Raw genomic sequence first — 18,147 nt, 5'->3', positions numbered from 1 at the left:
CCTATTTATAATTGCCAGAGGCTGGAAAAAACCCAGGTATCCCTCAACAGAAGAGTGGATGCAAAAAATGTGGTATATCTACACAATGGAGTACTATTCAGCCATTAGAAACAACGAATTCATGAAATTCTTAGGCAAATGGATGGAGCTAGAGAATATCATACTCAGTGAGGTAACCCAGACTCAAAAGGTGAATCATGGTATGCACTCACTAATAAGTGGATATTAACCTAGAAAACTGGAATACCCAAAACATAATCCACACATCAAATGAGGTACAAGAAGAAAGGAGGAGTGGCCCCTGGTTCTGGAAAGACTCAGTGAAACAGTATTCAGCAAAACCAGAACGGGGAAGTGGGAAGGGGTGGATGGGAGGACAGGGGAAGAGAAGGGGGCTTACGGGACTTTCGGGGAGTGGGGGGGCTAGAAAAGGGGAAATCATTTGAAATGTAAATAAATTATATCGAATAAAAAAATAATTACTCATAAAAAAAAAAAAGAAAAGAAAAGGCTATCTTTTTCCACTGGATGTTTTCGGCTCCTTTGTCGAAGATCAAGTGACCATAGCTGTGTGGATTCATTTCTGGATCTTCAATTCTATTCCATTGGTCCACTTGTCTGTCACTGTGCCAATACCATGCAGTTTTTAACACTATGGCTCTGTAGTATTGCTTGAAGTCAGGGATACTGATTCCCCCAGAATTTCTTTTGTTGTTGAGAATAGTTTTAGCTATCCTGGGTTTTTTGTTATTCCAGATGAATTTGAGAATTGCCTTTTCTAACTCTGTGAAGAACTGAGTTGGGATTTTGATGGGGATTGCATTGAATCTATAGATCGCTTTTGGCAAGATGGCCATTTTAACTATATTAATCCTGCCAATCCACGAGCATGGCAGATGTTTCCATTTTCTGAGGCCTTCTTCCATTTCCTTCTTCAGAGACATGAAGTTCTTGTCGTATAGATCTTTCACTTGTTTGGTTAGAGTCACACCAAGATACTTTACATTGTTTGTGGCTATTGTGAAGGGTGTCATTTCCCTAACTTCTTTCTCAGCCTGCTTATCCTTTGAGTATAGGAAGGCAACTGATTTGCTTGAGTTGATTTTATAACCAGCCACTTTCCTGAAGTTGTTTATCAGCTGTAGGAGTTCTCTGGTGAAGGTTTTCAGGTCACTTAAGTAGACTATCAAGTCATCTTCAAATAGTGATAATTTGACTTCTTCCTTTCCAATTTGTATCCCCTTGACCTCCTTATGTTGTCTAATTGCTCTAGCTAGAATTTCAAGTACTATATTGAAAAGATATGGAAAGGGAGGACAGCCTTGTCTAGTCCCTGATTTTAGTGGGATTGCTTCAATTTTCTCTCCATTTAGTTTGATGTTGGCTACCGGTTGGCTGTATATTGCTTTAACAATGTTTAGGTATGGGCCTTGAATTCCTGTTCTTTCCAAGACTTTTAGCATGAAAGGATGCTGAATTTTGTCAAATGCTTTTCTGCATCTAATGCGATGATCATATGGTTTTTGTTCTTTGAGTTTGCTTATATAGTGGACAGCATTGATGGATTTCCTTATATTGAACCATCCCTGCATCCCGGGGATGAAGCCTACTTGATCATGGTGGATGATCGTTTTGATGTGTTCTTAGATTCGGTTGGCAAGAATTTTATTAAGTATTTTTGCATCAATATTCATAAGAGAAATTGGCCTGAAGTTCTCTTTCTTTGTTGGATCTTTGTGTGGTTTTGGTATCAGCGTAATTGTGGCTTCATAGGATGAGTTGGGTAGAGTTCCTTCTGTTTCTATTTTGTGGAATAGTTTGAAGAGTATTGGTATTATGTCTTCTATAAAGGTCTGATAGAATTCTGCACTGAAGTCATCTGGTCCCATGCTTTTTTTGGTTGGGAAACTTTCTATGACCCTTTTTATTTCTTCGGGTGTTATGGGACTGTTTAGATGATCTATTTGATCCTGATTTAGTTTTGGTGTCAGATATCTGTCTAGGAAACTGTCCATTTCCTCCAGATTCTCCAGTTGTGTTGAGTATAGGCTTTTGTAGTAGGATCTAATGATTTTTTTAATTTCCTCAGTATCTGTTGTTATATCTCCCTTTTCATTTCTAAGTTTGTTAATCTGGATACTGTCTCTGTGCCCTTTGGTTAGTCTTGCTAAGGGTTTATCTATCTTGTTGATTTTCTCAAAGAACCAGCTCCTGGTTTTGTTGATTCTTTGTATGGTTCTCTTTGTTTCTACTTGATTGATTTTGGCCCTGAGTTTGATGATTTCCTGCCTTCTACTCCTCCTGGGTGAAATAGCTTCTTTTTGTTCCAAGGCTTTCAGGTGTGTCATTAAGCTGGTAATGTATGCTCTCTCCATTTTCTTTTTGGAGGCACTCGGGGCTATGAGTTTTCCTCTTAGCCCTGCTTTCATTGTGTCCCATAGATTTGGGTATGTTGTGTCTTCATTATCATTAAGTTCTAAAAAGTATTTAATTTCTTTCTTTATTTCTTCCTTGACCAAGTTATCATTGAGTAGAATATTGTTCAGGTTCCATGTGTATGTGGGTTTTCTGTTGTTTTTGTTGCTATTGAAGACCACTTTTACTCCATAGTGATCTGATAGGAGGCATGAGATTAGTTTGATCTTCTTATATTTGTTGGGGTCTGTCTTGTGACCAATTATATGGTCGATTTTGGAGAAGGTACCATGAGGTGCTGAGAAAAAGGTATATTCTTTTGCTTTAGGATAGAATGTTCTATATATATATCTGTTAAATCTAATTGGTCCAAAGCTTCAATTAGTTTCACTGTGTCCCTGTTCAGTTTCTGTTTTCCTGATCGGTTCATTGAGGAAAGTGCAGTGTTGAAGTCACCCACAATTATTGTGTTAGGTGCAATGTGTGCTTTGAGCTTTAGTAAAGTTTCTTTTATGAATGAGGGTGCGCTTGCATTTGGAGCATAGATGTTCAGGATTGAGAGTTCTTCTTGTTGTATTTTTCCTTTGACCAGCAAGAAGTGTCCCTCAGAGTCTCTTTTTATGACTTTGTTTTGAAAGTCAATTTTATCTGATATTAGAATGGCTACTCCAGCTTGTTTCCTGAGACCATTTGCTTGTAAAATTGTCTTCTAGCCTTTTACTCTAAGATAGTGTTTGTCTTTGACCCTGAGGTGTGTTTCCTGTATGCAGCAAAATGTAGGGTCCTGTTTTCGTATCCAGTCAGTTAGTCTATGTCTTTTTATTGGGGCATTGAGTCCATTGATGCTAAGAGATATTAAGGAATAGTGATTATTACTTCCTGTCATTTTTGATGTTATTTTTTAAATTTGATTGGTTAACTTCTTTTGGATTTGATGAAAGAAGGTTACTATCTTGCTTTTTCCAGGGTGAAGTTTCCCTCCTTGTATTGGTGTTTTCCTCCTATTATCCTTTGTAGGGCTGGGTTTGTGGATAGATATTGGGTAAACATGGTTTTGTCATGGAAAAGGTTTGCTGGGTATAGTAGTTTTGGCTGGCATTTGTGTTCTCTTAGAGTCTGCATAAGATCTGCCCAGGATCTTCTAGCTTTCTTAGTCTCAGGTGAGAAGTCTGCTGTGATTCTGATAGGTCTTTATTTATATGTTACTTGGCCTTTTTCTCTTACTGCCTTCAATATTCTTTCTTTGTTTAGAACATTTGGTGTTTTGATTATTATGTGACGGGAGGTATTTCTGTTCTGGTCCAGCCTGTTTGGAGTTCTGTAGGCTTCTTGTATATTCATGGGCATCTCTCTCTTTAGGTTAGGGAAGTTTTCTTCCATAATTTTATTGAAGATATTTGCTGGCCCTTTAAGTTGTAAATCTTCACTCTCATCTATGCCTATAATCCTTAGGTTTGGTCTTCTCATTGTGTCCTGGATTTCCTGGATGTTTGGGGTTACAAGCTTTTTGCATTTTGCATTTTCTTTAACCATTGAGTCCATGGTTTCTATGGTATCTTCAGCATCTGAGATTCTTTCTTCTATCTCTTGTATTCTGCTGTTGACATTCCCATCTATGATCCCTGTTTTCTTCCCAAGGTTTTCTATGTCCAAAGTTGTCTCCCTTTGAGTTTTCTTAGTTGTTTCTACTTCTGATTTTAGATCCTGGATGGTTTTGCTTAGCTCCTACACTTGCTTGTTTGTGCTTTCCTGTAATTCTTTAAGAGATTTTTGTGTTTCCTCTTTCATGACTTCAGCCTGTTGACCAAAGTTCTCCTGTGTTTCTTTAAGTGATTTTTGTGTTTCCTCCTTTTTGGCTTTTGTATTCTCCTGAATTTCTTTCAATGATTTTTGTGTTTCCCTTGTAAGGGCTTCTAACTTTTGATCCATTTTCTCCTGAATTTCTTTAAGTATGTCCTTCATGTGTTCCTGTACCAGCATCATGACCAGTGGTTTTAGATCCAAATCTTGTTTTTCTGGTGTGATGGGGTATCCAGGACATGCTGTTAAAGGAGAATTGGGTTCAGATGCTGCCATATTGCCTTGATTACTGTTAGTGACGTTCCTGCATTTGCCTTTTGCCATCTAGTTCTCACTGGTGTTAGTTGGCCTTATTAATGCTGGACTCACCAGTGCAAGCTGCCTCTTCCCCCCCAAAAAATCTTGTTTTTCTGGTGTGGCCTCTGGTGCACAGCTGACCTCCTGCACTGCCTGGAGACAGGGTGCTGTGGCCAAGCCTGTTCAGATCCTGAAGCAGACACCTGAAGGCTCCCGCCTGGGCCTGCTGGACTCACCAGAACAGACTGACTCCTCCCAGCCGGCCTCCCGGGTGCCCCACTGGCCTCTTGCAGGACCTGGAGATGTGGTGTTGCAGGCCAGGCTGTTCTGGATCCCGAAGTGGTGATCTGAAGGCTCCCGCCAGGAGGCCTCAGGACTGGAACCTAAGCTCCCTGCTGCCAGAGCAAGCCATGCGCTCCCAGTCTGCCTCTGGGTGCACACACCGTATTTCCTCTTTTATGACTTCTGCCATTTGACTCCCTTTCTCCTGCATTATTTAATTTTTTTTTCTTTTGCGTTTCTTCTTTATGGCTTCTATCTCTTGAGCTTATTCTCCTGAATTTCTTTAAGTGGTTTTTGTGTTTCCATTATACGGGTTTCTAGCTTATTCATGTTCCCCTGTATTTCCTTAAGATATTCATTTATGTCCTTTTTGTGTTCTTCTAGCAGCATCATGACCAGTGATTTTAAATCCAAATCTTGTTTTTCTGGTGTGTTGGCCTAACCAGGACTTGCTGATATTGGAGAGTTTGGTTCAGACGCTGCCATATTGCCTAGATTTCTGTTAGTAGTGTTCCTACGTTTGCCCTTTGCCATCTTGTTATTTCTGGCGTTAGTTGGTCTTTTCTCTGGATGATGTTTGAGCCTCCTGTGAGGCTGTAGGGATATTTTGGCAACACTGGATGGCTGGGTTTCTGCAACACTGGATGGCTGGATTTCCCCTGTCACAGATGGCTGATATGCTGCCCTCCTCTTGGGTGCCCTTGGAGCCCTAGTGTGCCTTGCCCCAGATTGTCTCTGTGAACCAGGTGGTGACCGTTTTGTTCCTTCAGGGAGTGCTGATGGTGTATGCTGCGGGACCTTTTCCAAGTGGTGATCACTCTGCTGGGCAGCCACTCCCCCAACTGGGTTGGTGCACACAAGGCTAGCCTAGCTGCTTAGACCCTGAGTCTAGGCAAAAGCCTGGCAGGCTTAGGCCCAAGCAATGTTTGCTTCGGGCTATAACTGTTAACTGGTTCTGTCAGGTAGCCAAGATGGCTGTGCGCGCCCTCTGCAAGTCCTGGGACAGTCTGCCGGGCTGATAACCTCCTGGCCGGGTTGGCACACAGATGGCCCACCAGAAACCCAGGGCCTGGGTGCAGTCCAATGCCTGTCGGGCTTAGACCCCTGCTATGTTAGCCTTGTGCTATGACTGTTAGCTGGCTTTGCCTGCTAGAACTCTCTGGCATCCCGTAACCAAAATGGCGGTGCACGCGCCTGGACAGACTACTGGTCTGACAACCTCCTTGCCGGGTTGGCACACTGATGGTCCCCTGAACAGCCCAGGGCCTGGGTGCAGGCCAACACCTGTCAGGCTTAGACCCCCACGATGTTGGCCTTGGGTTATGTTTGCATACTTCAGGCTGTCAGTTCTCTCTGGCATCCGAGAGCCAAGATGGCAGAGAGTCTCTCGTAACTGACTGGCAGGAGGCAGAGTTCTGATGTGGCTTCAGTGCGGTGAAAGGCACTGTAAATCCACCACCACTTGCAGCCCGGCTGGCCAGCGATAGTCAGTGGTCGTAGGCACAGGGCCTGCCTGGACCCTGTCTCCTTGGTTCCACTGCTGATGGCCCTCCAAATACTTTTTAAATGGTAGAAAAACTTGTCTATTAGTAATATATTAATTATAAATGCCCTAATTACTTAATTTAAAACCAGAGATTCTGAAAATGCATAAAGGAAAACTAATCCATCCCTTTTAGAAAAAAAATCACAGTAAATATAAAACATAGATAGGCAAAACGGAAAGGATTATAAAAAAAACATGCTGTGCACTAAAATGATAAAAACATAGCACGCTGGACAGAAGTTAGGATGCCTATACTTAGGGATCTCAAATAGCCTGCTAAAATCACTCCTATCTTAGAATTCCCTGGACTGTCAAAACATATGCCTCTGTCTTATACCCAGCTGCTAAATCCTTGAAGTAGTGGTAAAGTCACTATGGTTTGGAAAGAGTCTGTTCCTCCAAACTCACCAATACCTTACTAAAAGAGCTTTCCTTAAGGTAACCAGTGGCTTCCCTGGTCAAGTCTAAAGAATATTTTTAACCTCTGTTCCACTGTACTTCCAAAGCACCCAACACTGCCGAATACAGATTCTTCTTGTGACATTTCATCCTCCATATTTTGGTTTTTCTTTCACAACCTCCTTGAAAACCTTAATGTATACTCAGGAATTATAAGGTGGATTTCCTAGCTTTATCCCTGGACCTTTCTAGACTGAAATTTAAGAATGTGTTGATGAAAAAAGAGAAAGAAAGACCTCAGAAAGAGCAGAGAACTCAGGTTTTGGAATACACTGATGCCATCATAGACAGAAAAGTACACAGTCAAGCTATAGTACAAACACATACATACACACACACACACACACACACACACACCCACACACACCTCAACTGCTCATTTAAGTACAAGGCAAAGTCCAAAGCACTTGATCATTCCTCAGGTGACTTCTCGGATTTCTCTGTTAGGAAGCAGCATCAACATCCCAATTTATGGGTGGAAGTTCTAAAATCCAAATCCCATCATTGGCATGGACAGAACTAGAATCTATGTACAGATACTGCCAAAGCACCCTCTCCCTCTAACATGGATGTGACTTAAAATCCTAGAGTCAACTGCTACATCTGAGAACAACAAAGAAGAAGCTCAGAAATTGCATTTATAAAATAAACCACTAAACTGGAAAAAATAAGCACCTGCTTCTAGATTTCCTACTGTAAAGATAAAACCCTATGTAATAAAAATACTGCATTTTTTAAAGCAACAAAATGTACTTACTATGTGGGATATAATTTATATTATAATTATACTTATAATTTATAACTATGAATTTCTGCTATAAAAACATGTTAATTTTTTTGCAATGTATCCTTAGTTGAACTCTGAATACACCCTCGCAGTGTGTGCTCGTACTCACCCAACAGTGTTGCTTCTCATCCACATCACACAAAGTCTAAGGCTTGCTCCTCTCCTTCCCTCAGAGTCCTGAAGAAGCTCAAATGAGAAGGAGCACACGTGCAAATGGCGTGACAAACAGAAGCACCATGAAGACGTGTGGCTGCTTTAGAAAGAGCGACCCTCGACAAAGGGTGCAATGCATAGACACTGAACTGGCCAGCCTTCTCCCAGGACGGTACGAGACATCACCAGGAGGAACCCTGACAGCGTACGCATTCCCTTCGTGAGAACCCGTGCCAGAGTAAACATGCCTCACATGCGAGGTGAGAAGCACAGTCTGTTCAGACCAGGGAGGCAGTACAGTTTGGGCAAAACAGTAAGTATAATAACACTTTTTTAAAAAAGGTAATTGGCAAAAAATAATAATAATAGCAATAGGAGAAACACATTCTGCTTATCAAGTTTTGCCATTCTTAAAATTCAATGGAGTACTCTTATGTGACTAATAGTAACAAGCCATATGGGTTGGTACAATTCAACCCAGTGAACATAAGCTAAACAGTATAGTTCATTACTAACAAATGAGATCAGAGAATAAACATGAAGAAAGGTGAATACGTAAATTCAAATGTATAATTTTCCCTTTTTATCTTAATTTCTCTTAGTAAAAATCAAAGTATCATTAAGCTCTCATTTTAAAAAAATCTAATATAGTCATAGAAGATTGAACTGAGTTACTTAGTTCCCAAGTAACTGGCTTCTAATTTTTATTGCATAAATTACTAATATTTGTCTTTATAAATTAGGTATCAACTCTGGTCAAACTATTCTTAGCCCAGGGTTTCTTTGTGATTGTGATGAATACCTTAGAAGTGCTTGTATTTGTAGAGATTACCTGAGGTTCAACTGAGGGCAGGGGGCAAACAGGCAATAAAAACATATACATAAAATACCTCTGGGGTCAATAAATGGCAGGAGATATGGCAAAAAAATAGTAAGCAAGAAAGGTAGAAGATATTCACAGACAATATGGGGCAAAGGGAGACAGAGAGGAGTGGAACTCAAGTCAGACAGGAGGGAGAGCTTTGCTTCCAAACAGCAGTCCCAAAGGCATCACTGAAGTTCTAGCAATGGAGCTGAAACTAAAAGGAAAAAAGGAAGAGCCAAACTGAAATCTCATGCCCCTAAGGTCAGTCAGGTTAAGTCCTATTCTGCTGTCGTCATCTGAAATGAGTCCACAGCTGAATGCCAAAATGGCAGTGTGTACTTAGAAGTCACCCTGATGCATCACAACCAAATCAAAAAAGGAAAACACATGCTCCAGTCACTAGCAACCCTCTGACGCTTGCTGCATTTTGCTACATCACACATACATTCACTTTGTCAAACTCTCCAAATGCATATCCCAAATGTAGGATTTTTTTTCCAGTTTTAAATTAGCCCAAATTTCATCATGGCTACAATTTTAAGACATAAAATGAGTACTGAAACAGAATTTTAATCATATAGATGAATCACAACATGCATCTTTAGCTAGGCATGTATTATGAATAAGTCTAGTTTTCTACAGAGAATAATCACATGTTCTAATTACCATTTTGGTTATACGCATAATTAATAATATTCTGTTTTAATGGGACACACTGACTCTTCAGACAGTTAGAAACTTAACTATGCACACTGCCAACCCCACTGTCAGCCGCACCGCCAAACAAAGGATTCCTGATGTAGTGCTTGATCTTGATAACAATATGCATATCTTTGTACATGATACAGTGGAAAAATTTCTTTTTTTCTCTCAAATGTTTCTCCATACTAATTTTATGTTGATTGAAAATGACTTATCCTAATCACACACACACACACACACACACACACACACACATACACGTACACACACATATAGATATAGCCAAATGGTCTTAAGAGCAACAGAAACACAAATATAAATGTGGCCCAAGAACCAAAGAAGACAAAGACATTTTGCTCGGGACTTACCGACTGCAAACTTTCATTCTCTCTGAGACAAGCTGTGTGGAGCTCGGACTTGAGAGTCGCGATATGGCTTCGGTGTGATGTCATTTCCTTCTCTAATGTAGAGATTCTAGCACTTGCAAGCTGGTAGACATCCATGAAACTTTTAATCATGGCCTTAAGAAATGAAAATAATGTCACATAGAGTTCACATAAAGTTGTCCCCAGCGCAGAACTTCTGTAATGTGAAGGCAAATTCATTAAAACTTGAAAATAAACAACTTTCATAGTTTTTGGAAAGTAGAGGTGAACACATTTTATACTGAAAACAGTCACTAAGGAAGCTTTGGGATGGAGAGGCTGCTCAGGAGGCAGAGTGCGTGCTACACAAGCATAGGAAACAGAGATCAATCCCCAGCACCTGTGGGAAAAGTTGAACATGACAGCATACACAACCCCCGCTTAGGGGACACTGAAAAATTCATAGAGCTCACTGGCCACTCCTATCCTACACTAATACTCTGTCTCAAAAAGTAGGCGAGTGGCTCCTGAGGAACAAGACTGGCCACCACATGCACACATGCATGTACACCCCCATATATGTACACACACCTGCATATCGAAGTGCACACATGTACATATGTGTGGGCTCATACACACACACACACACACACACACACACACACACACACATGGGTGGGGTTGGAAAAATAATTGAGTCTTCATTCCAGAAGACTTATTTAAATGAGAAGTACTTTGATCTATTGTGCTTAAAATTTAGAACACAGGTTTTAAATACGGCACACTTATTTTCTGCACTAAAATTAAATCCAGGTTGTAATTTGACCTAAATTTCAATCTTATAAGACATAACACAAGGATTTATAAATAACATTAATATTTCATAATGAGCTGAGTTAGTAAAACTACCACCCTGTAACCCAAAGGTGTCCTCAGCTGCAGCCTGCAGAGGAAGAGCACACTCAGGTGCTGGCGGACTCACCCTCTTCTTCCCTGGACAGTACAGATTTAGGGCTGAGCGCTGTACCATGGAATCACTGTCTAGGGATTTGTTTTTCTCTTAAAGGAAATCTTCAGTGAGTTTTAAGCCTAAGGGATTCTATTATACCTTCTTCAAGTAATCTTTCAAACTGCTTCAAGGGCATCAACATTAACTCAAACATTTCAAAGACATGTCCACAAAAGCAGTGCCATGTACTTGTGAAGGAAATGTTCCTACTACAGACATCATGCAATGAGAGGTAGAGTCTAGGAATGTGCAAATTACACTGATGGTCTGAACTGAGAAAGCCTGGAGAGACCAGGTATTTAGTTTAACAATTCTGAACGCATGTGAAAAATAATTTAATGAACAAGTGAGAACCAGTGTTCGGTGTCTGAGAAGCAGACATAGGTGAGTTGCAATTCTAGATAATTCAGAGGTTTTAATTAATAGATTACTACTGGCCCTCAAACATCCTTCTCAGACAGCATCTCTTTCAAGAACCATCTGCCAAGGCCCGAAAGTTCGCTAGCTTCTGTCCCAGCTCCTGTGGGCTGCTCACACCAGCTCGATTGCTGCATTCACTGGAGACAATTACTACTTCACATATTTGTCTTCTTTACCAGACAAACAGCCCACAGGACCAGGCACTGTCTACACATCTCCATCCCCAAGAGCGTGTCCTCAGTATTTTAGTAATGAGTGAAGGAACAACTTTTGAAGAATGTGTTAATTAAAAATTAAATGAGATGAAAAACTGCAATCTACCTATTGGTATAAATTATCTTATAGAAAAGCATAAAGATACTTGGAAAATATAATCTTAATGTTCAATCTAATGAATAAATTACTAATCATACTTTTTTCAAGATAAAAAAAAACATAGTTTTAGGTATAAAAAAAAGAGTGTATAAGTGTAAGATCAAATATAAATTCTCTGCCCAACAGTAAAGCAGGATACAACCTGGTGTGTGAGTAGATACCCACAACCTCCACTAGCCCACCTTGAGTCATTTTAAGATAATTCTATCTCATGCTAACAAGGCATTTCCTGAGGTGTCAGAAGCATGGAATACAGAGATACAAATGTGGCTGTAGATGCAATTCAGTAGTAGAGTTCATGAGGTTTGCATTTATCCCCAAAGAGGCAAAAATATCCAATTACATGTTTCTTCCTGTATCAGATCTCTCTTCATTAATGAGTTCATTTCTTTTCTCCAATGAGATAGTAAATCTACCCTGCTCTTACTCTGTTACATATACAGCATTGTGTCCTCAGGAAACACCACGAAATCTCCAGGGCCGCCATCTCCTTCCTCACTACATAAAATAGGAATGAAAGTTACTCTCTGTCTACTTCCAAAACTGTTGTGAGGCCCAGACAACTAAAATACATAGTGTTTATTACTAACTTACTGTAGTCAGGAGCTATAGTACAAGCTTTATTATATTTCTTAATAGTAATCATATAGGGCAGAGACTGTCTTTAATCTAATTTTTCAGGGTAAAGCATCAGGACACAACCAAGCGAGCAGCATAGTGGCAAGATTCAAATCAAGGAAAATTTAAAGCAAAGTTTTTCTCCTGGCCCTTTGTATTACGTCTCTCACATAAGAGCAGCTTCTAAAAGTGATAAACTCCCGAATCCCATTGAAATGCTACTATTTGATTTTAACCTCTGCAGTGAAATCCTAATAACATAACCTGATAGGTGACTCACACATCTGTGCTCACATACATATGGACACAGTGCACATGAATCTATTCTTGCTATAGAAGGATCTGAAATGTATAAGTGGGTGCAAGCATTCATAACTGCTTATTGAATGAGAATGGGAATTATTGAATGAGAATGGGAATTATTGAATGAGAATGGGAATTATTGAATGAGAATTGGAATTATTGAATGAGAATTGGAATTATTGAATGAGAATGGGAATTACTGAATGAGAATGGGAATTATTAAATTAAAATGGAAACCGTTGAATGAAAATGGGAATTACTGAATGAGAATGGGAATTATTCTTCAAACAGCAAAATCCAACTAGATAATTGTTTCACTTTTCCATCACCAAAAAATCAGCTTTGACTATTTTGAGATGAAACAGTTCAACATTGAACAAGCAATCCTACATCCTAAATATGTAGAAAGTATTTCCTGGATTCTCAAATGTAAAAGTAATATATAATATGAGATTCTTCAAAGCATGTTTTTAAAAACATAAAGCATTTAAGGATGCACGAAATAGCTCTCCCGGCTTCCATGAAGGCGGGGTTTAACCCGGTACCACAGTGCTCCAAACCATGAATTTCAGGATGCCGGCGAGGTCAGTTCCTTATCAGGGAGAAAGTTGCCCGTTGGTATAAGACATAAAAATAGCGATCTGAATCCAGGAGTGGGGAAAATGGGGAACAAGGACCTAATGGCCCCTGATCAATCCTCTGGCACCGACCCTCTCAGGACACCCCGGGCCCCACATTAAATCACCACTGGCTCACAGAAGGGAGACCAGAGCAGCACAAGACTGTGCACGTGCCCAGAACCTAAATGGCCTGCGCTATCTTTCACCCTAGGGACTTTGAGAATGCCCTGCAATGAAGTTTGTACCTCAGGGGCTCGCAGAGTTATCTAGGAAATGGGGGGGGGGGTAGTTCAGAAACAAAAAGATAAAAGTCATTTTAGAGATAAATATGTAGCAGTGTTAGAAGGTGTGAGAAGCCAGACATGTAAAATCCCCCTCTGCATCCGTTACTTTTCTACTGATGTGGCAAAGCGACGGGACCAAAAGTAACCTGGAGAGGAAAGGACTTTGTATCTCAGATTTCTCAGGTTATTATAACTGAGGGATATCAGGGAAAGAAAGGAAGACAGGGGCCCAGAAACAGGAAACTGAAGTGGAAGCCATGGAAGAGTGTTCCTTACTGGTTTGCCTCTTACAGCTTGCCCGACCTGCTTGCTTTGTTTTGTTTCAAATTATTTATTTATGTTACATCCCTACTGCAGTCTCCCCTCCTTCTTCTCCTCCCAGTCCATCCCCTTCCCTGCTCACACCCTCTACTCCTTCCCTTTCTCCTCAGAGAAGGGGAGGACTCCCATGGATATCAATCAACCAACCTTGTCAGCCAGGATCCGGGGGTGGTACCACGGCCAGTGGAGGGGGGGGGCTCACATATCAATCATTAATCAAGAAAATGTTCTAATTCAACCTTGTATCAATTTGACAAAGAACTAGCCTGTTCACCATCTATTCATTCTAAGGAAAGATGTGTATACTTTAAAATGCAAAATATTCTAGAATACAAAGAGGCAAATGTCATTTGAAAACAAAAAATATTTTTCTATATTATGTGCTGCCTCCAGATTATGTAACAGACTTTAACACTGAACATCAGAGAAAATACATGCACTAGAGCCCTGACAGTAAGAGGAGAAATTAGCGAGAAGTATCTTAAAAGTTGAACACTAAAATATTATACCTTTTGTGTATATTGTTGAGTAACTGGCCAACAAAAACCTCAGATGTTTCTTCTAAACTTATGTTTTTTCATTTCTATGGTCTAAAAGATACTGGGTAAAACAAATATACCAAACACACTAAATATATAAAATATAATTAATTTCCACAAAGAATAATTCCTATGCTGTAAGAATTTATGTAAAATAAATGAGAATTAAATACATAAAAAGGTATTTACTACACTATGCATCCTAGATACTCAAGTAAAAGTTATACATGATAAGTATATCAAATTAGGAAAATTAGTGTATTAACTCACCAAAGATTAAATATTTCTGAGAAGTATCAGTATGAGACATAAGGCAAAATATTTTAAATGTTTATATACAGAGTAAAATGGGTCCTTTCTACAGAGCTATCTAAGGTCTAATCAATAGTTATTTGCTGCAACACAACATCTCGATCACACAATAATAACATGCTTATACCTTTATATCAAATTTGCTGACACATTAAATGAATCAAAATATAGAAATACAAATGAAAGCAGCAATTCCAAGGATCAATGGAATGAGTTGATCTGTTGGAAAGACTGATGAAACTGGCAAACCTCTCCCGACAAGCTAAACAAAAGAAAAAGAAGGAGACCCAGATTAATAAAATCAGGAATGGGAAGGGGGAAATTACAAATGATACTGAGGAAACTCAGAGAGGCATAAGAACATACTTTAGAACTAATAACTAATCAGTAAACTGCAGAGTCAGATAGAAATGGATGGACTTCAAAATGCATATGGCTGTCCTATGGTTGCTCCTGCTTGATGAAACACCATGACCAACTAGGGGAGGGAAGGGTTTATTTGGCTTACATTTCCACACCACTTTCATCATGAATGGATGTCAGGAGAGGAACTCAAACAGGGCAAGGACCTGGAGGCAAACCTGACACAGAAACCATGAAGAAGTGCTGCTTACTAGCTCGAATGTATTGACTTGCTCTGTCTGCTTTCCTATAGAACCCAGGACCATTGTGAGACATAAAACATTCCAGGAAACCATGGTGGAGACACAGGAGATACAGTGAGCACACACCTGAGACTCCTGTCAGACTCCTGACCTGGAACATGTGCCATGCTCCTCACATAAAGAAATATAAAGAAACGCATACTAAGGTCACGTAGGCCCAAAACCGAGGTCTCCATGCTAATGAGGTACCTAGAGGCCCCAGGGGCTTAGCCAATAAGCTTCTTTTCCCAGATATTACTCCTACAAAAAGTATTTAATCTTGGGTCAGACCCTGAGAAAGAAGTTATGCATCCATTTTCCACCATAAACAGCTAATAAACGATAAGGTTAAACATGGAGTGTCGCTTTCATCAAGGCCCTCTGTGAGGAACCTGTGGGAGAAGGCCTTTATCTACAGACCTGCAGCTCAGCTCCTCCATGTGCTTCCAGCCTGCCTCCATCACTCTAAGGACAATCATCCCTGGGACAAGCCAGAGTTCCCCTTTCCCCGCCATGCCCTCCCAACCCCGGACTAGACACTATCCACACACACACACACACACACACACACAACTAGGCTCTTCCATGACTCCCACTGGCACCTTGGATGTCCAAGAGTCAGAGGACCCCATGGCCCTGGCCTCATCACAGGTCTGGAGAGCCCTGAACCAACTCCAGCTTTCCCACATCTTGTAGTGGTGTGGGATAATCACAGTTAAATCCCCAGTGTTTCACCTCCCCAAAAGGCTGTGCCCAAAGGTGGGGCAGACAGAGACCCAGATACCATTACCCAAAAAATGGTCCCACCCACAGTGGTCCCCACCACCAATCATGAGCTTTAAAATAGGCCCTACAAGGTTAACTACAGCTTGATCTTATTTTCTCGGTTGAGTTTCCCTTTTCTCTGATGTCTCTAGCATGCATCAAGTTGACATAAAACTAGCCAGAACAATGGCCTACCAAAGTTAAATCAAAATGAGGAAAATGATTTAAGTAGAGCATAACAATCAATTAAGAGACAAGCAGTAATTTAAAATCTCCTAGCTTAAATACAGATGGAACTGACAGATACAGCACAGGTTCTATGAGACCTTCGAAGAGCTAACACCAATACTCCTCAAATTAATCTGTAAACTAGGAAAGTAATACTTCTAAATTCTTCTGGGAAGCAAGGCAAACATCCAACAAAAGGAGACAATTATAGGCTAGTCTTTCTGATGAACACAGATGTAAACAATTTTCAAGAACATATTTGCAATCTGAAATCAAGAAATATCAAAACACATTACCCACTATGATAAGGTTAGCTCCATCCCAAAGATGTATGGTTCTATGCATATAAATCAAAAAATATTAAAAATATATATATAATCTACCACATAAATAGACTTTAACGCAGAAGCCACATGGTTATCTCATTAGGTGCATAAATGCCTTTACCAAAATTCAACACTCTTTCATGTTAAAAGCCCTAGTGTATCCAGGGATATGGGGCATATAAGTCAACATAATAAAAGCATATATGCAAGTCAACATCATGGTAACTAGAAAAAAAACTCACAGCATTTCCACTAAAAACAGAAACAAGACATGGATTTTTACTCTCTCCATTCCTGTTCAATACAGTACTTGAAGATTTAGCCAAGGGCTAAAATAAGTAATAACAGGAAATAAAGAAGTCAGTGCATCCTTATTTGCAGATAAGATTATATATCTGAAAGGCTCTAAAGAGTCAACCAGAAAACCCTTACCCTTGATAAGCACATTCAGCAAATAGCGGGATATAAAATTAACACATACACAATCCATAGTTTTCCTATATACAAATAACAAACATACTGAGAAAGAAATCAGGGTAATAATCTGATTACAGTAGCCTCAAAAAAATAAATTGGAACAAATCTAAGAAAATGAAAAACTTGTATAATAAAAACCTTAAGATACAGAAAATAATTAAGGATGATTCCAGAAGGTGGGAATTCTTCCCATGCATGTGATTGGCATGATTAGTATTTTGAAAATGGTCATCTTAGGTTTCTGCTTCAGGATCTGAACAGCCTGGGGCATAGCACCCTGTCTCCAGGCAGTACAGGAGGTCAGATGTGCACCAGAGGCCATCTGGGAAGAGGCAGCTTGCACTGGTGAGTCTCCAGGAAGTACAAGAGGCCTGGTGTGCACCCAGAGGCAGACTGGGAGCGCACAGCTTGATCTGGCTGCACTGAGCTTAGGTTCCAGTCCTAAGGCCTCTGGCAGGAGCCTTCAGATCTCCTCTTCGGGATCCAGAACAGCCTGGGCTGCAACAACACATCTCCAGGTCCTGCAGGAGGCCAGAGGGGCACCTGGGAGGGCAGCAGGGAGGAGTCAGTGTGCTCTGGTGAGTCCAGCAGGCCCCCGCAGAAGCCTTCAGGTGTGTGCTTCGGGATATGAACAGCCTGGGCCACAGCACTCAGTCTCCAGGAAGTGCAAGAGGCCCGGTGTGCACCCAGAGGCAGACTGGGAGCTCACAGCTTACTCTGGCTGCACTGAGCTTAGGTTCCAGTCCTGAGGCCTCTGGCTGGAGCCTTCAGATCTCCACTTCGGGATCCAGAACAGCCTGGCCTGCAACACCACATCTCCAGGTCCTGCAAGAGGCCAGAGGGGCACCTGGGAGGCCGGCTGGGAGGAGTCAGTCTGCTGTGGTGAGTCCAGCAGGCCCAGGCGGGAGCCTTCAGGTGTCTGCTTCAGGATCTGAACAGCCTGGGCCACAGCACCCTGTCTCCAGGCAGTGCAGGAGGTCAGATGTGCACCAGAGGGCATCTGGGAAGAGGCAGCTTGCACTGGTGAGTCCAGAATTGACAAGACCAACTAACACCAGTGAGAACTAGATGGCAAAAGGCAAATGCAGGAATGTCACTAACAGAAATCAAGGCAATATGGCAGCATCTGAACCCAATTCTCCTTTAACAGCATGTCTTGGATACCCCATCACACCAGAAAAAACAAGGTTTGGATTTAAAATCACTGGTCATGATGCTGGTACAGGAACACATGA

At 40.8% G+C, this 18,147-nt stretch overlaps 1 protein-coding gene across 1 annotated transcript in view; it reads right to left on the bottom strand.

Annotated features, from left to right (window-relative positions):
• Ccdc171 (coiled-coil domain containing 171) overlaps positions 1 to 18,147 on the bottom strand; it is a 338,028-nt gene that overhangs the window by 52,114 nt on the left and 267,767 nt on the right. Inside the window, exon 25 of the mRNA XM_052176698.1 lies at positions 9,675 to 9,827. Coding sequence (XP_052032658.1) covers positions 9,675 to 9,827 — 153 coding nt within the window. The remainder of the gene's footprint in view (positions 1 to 9,674; positions 9,828 to 18,147) is intronic.

The sequence above is a fragment of the Apodemus sylvaticus genome, chromosome 3 (genome assembly GCF_947179515.1).
Source record: "Apodemus sylvaticus chromosome 3, mApoSyl1.1, whole genome shotgun sequence".
Lineage (NCBI taxonomy): Eukaryota > Metazoa > Chordata > Mammalia > Rodentia > Muridae > Apodemus > Apodemus sylvaticus.
The sequence above is the reverse complement of the archived record's forward strand: the minus strand, read 5'-3'. Positions and strand labels throughout refer to the sequence as shown.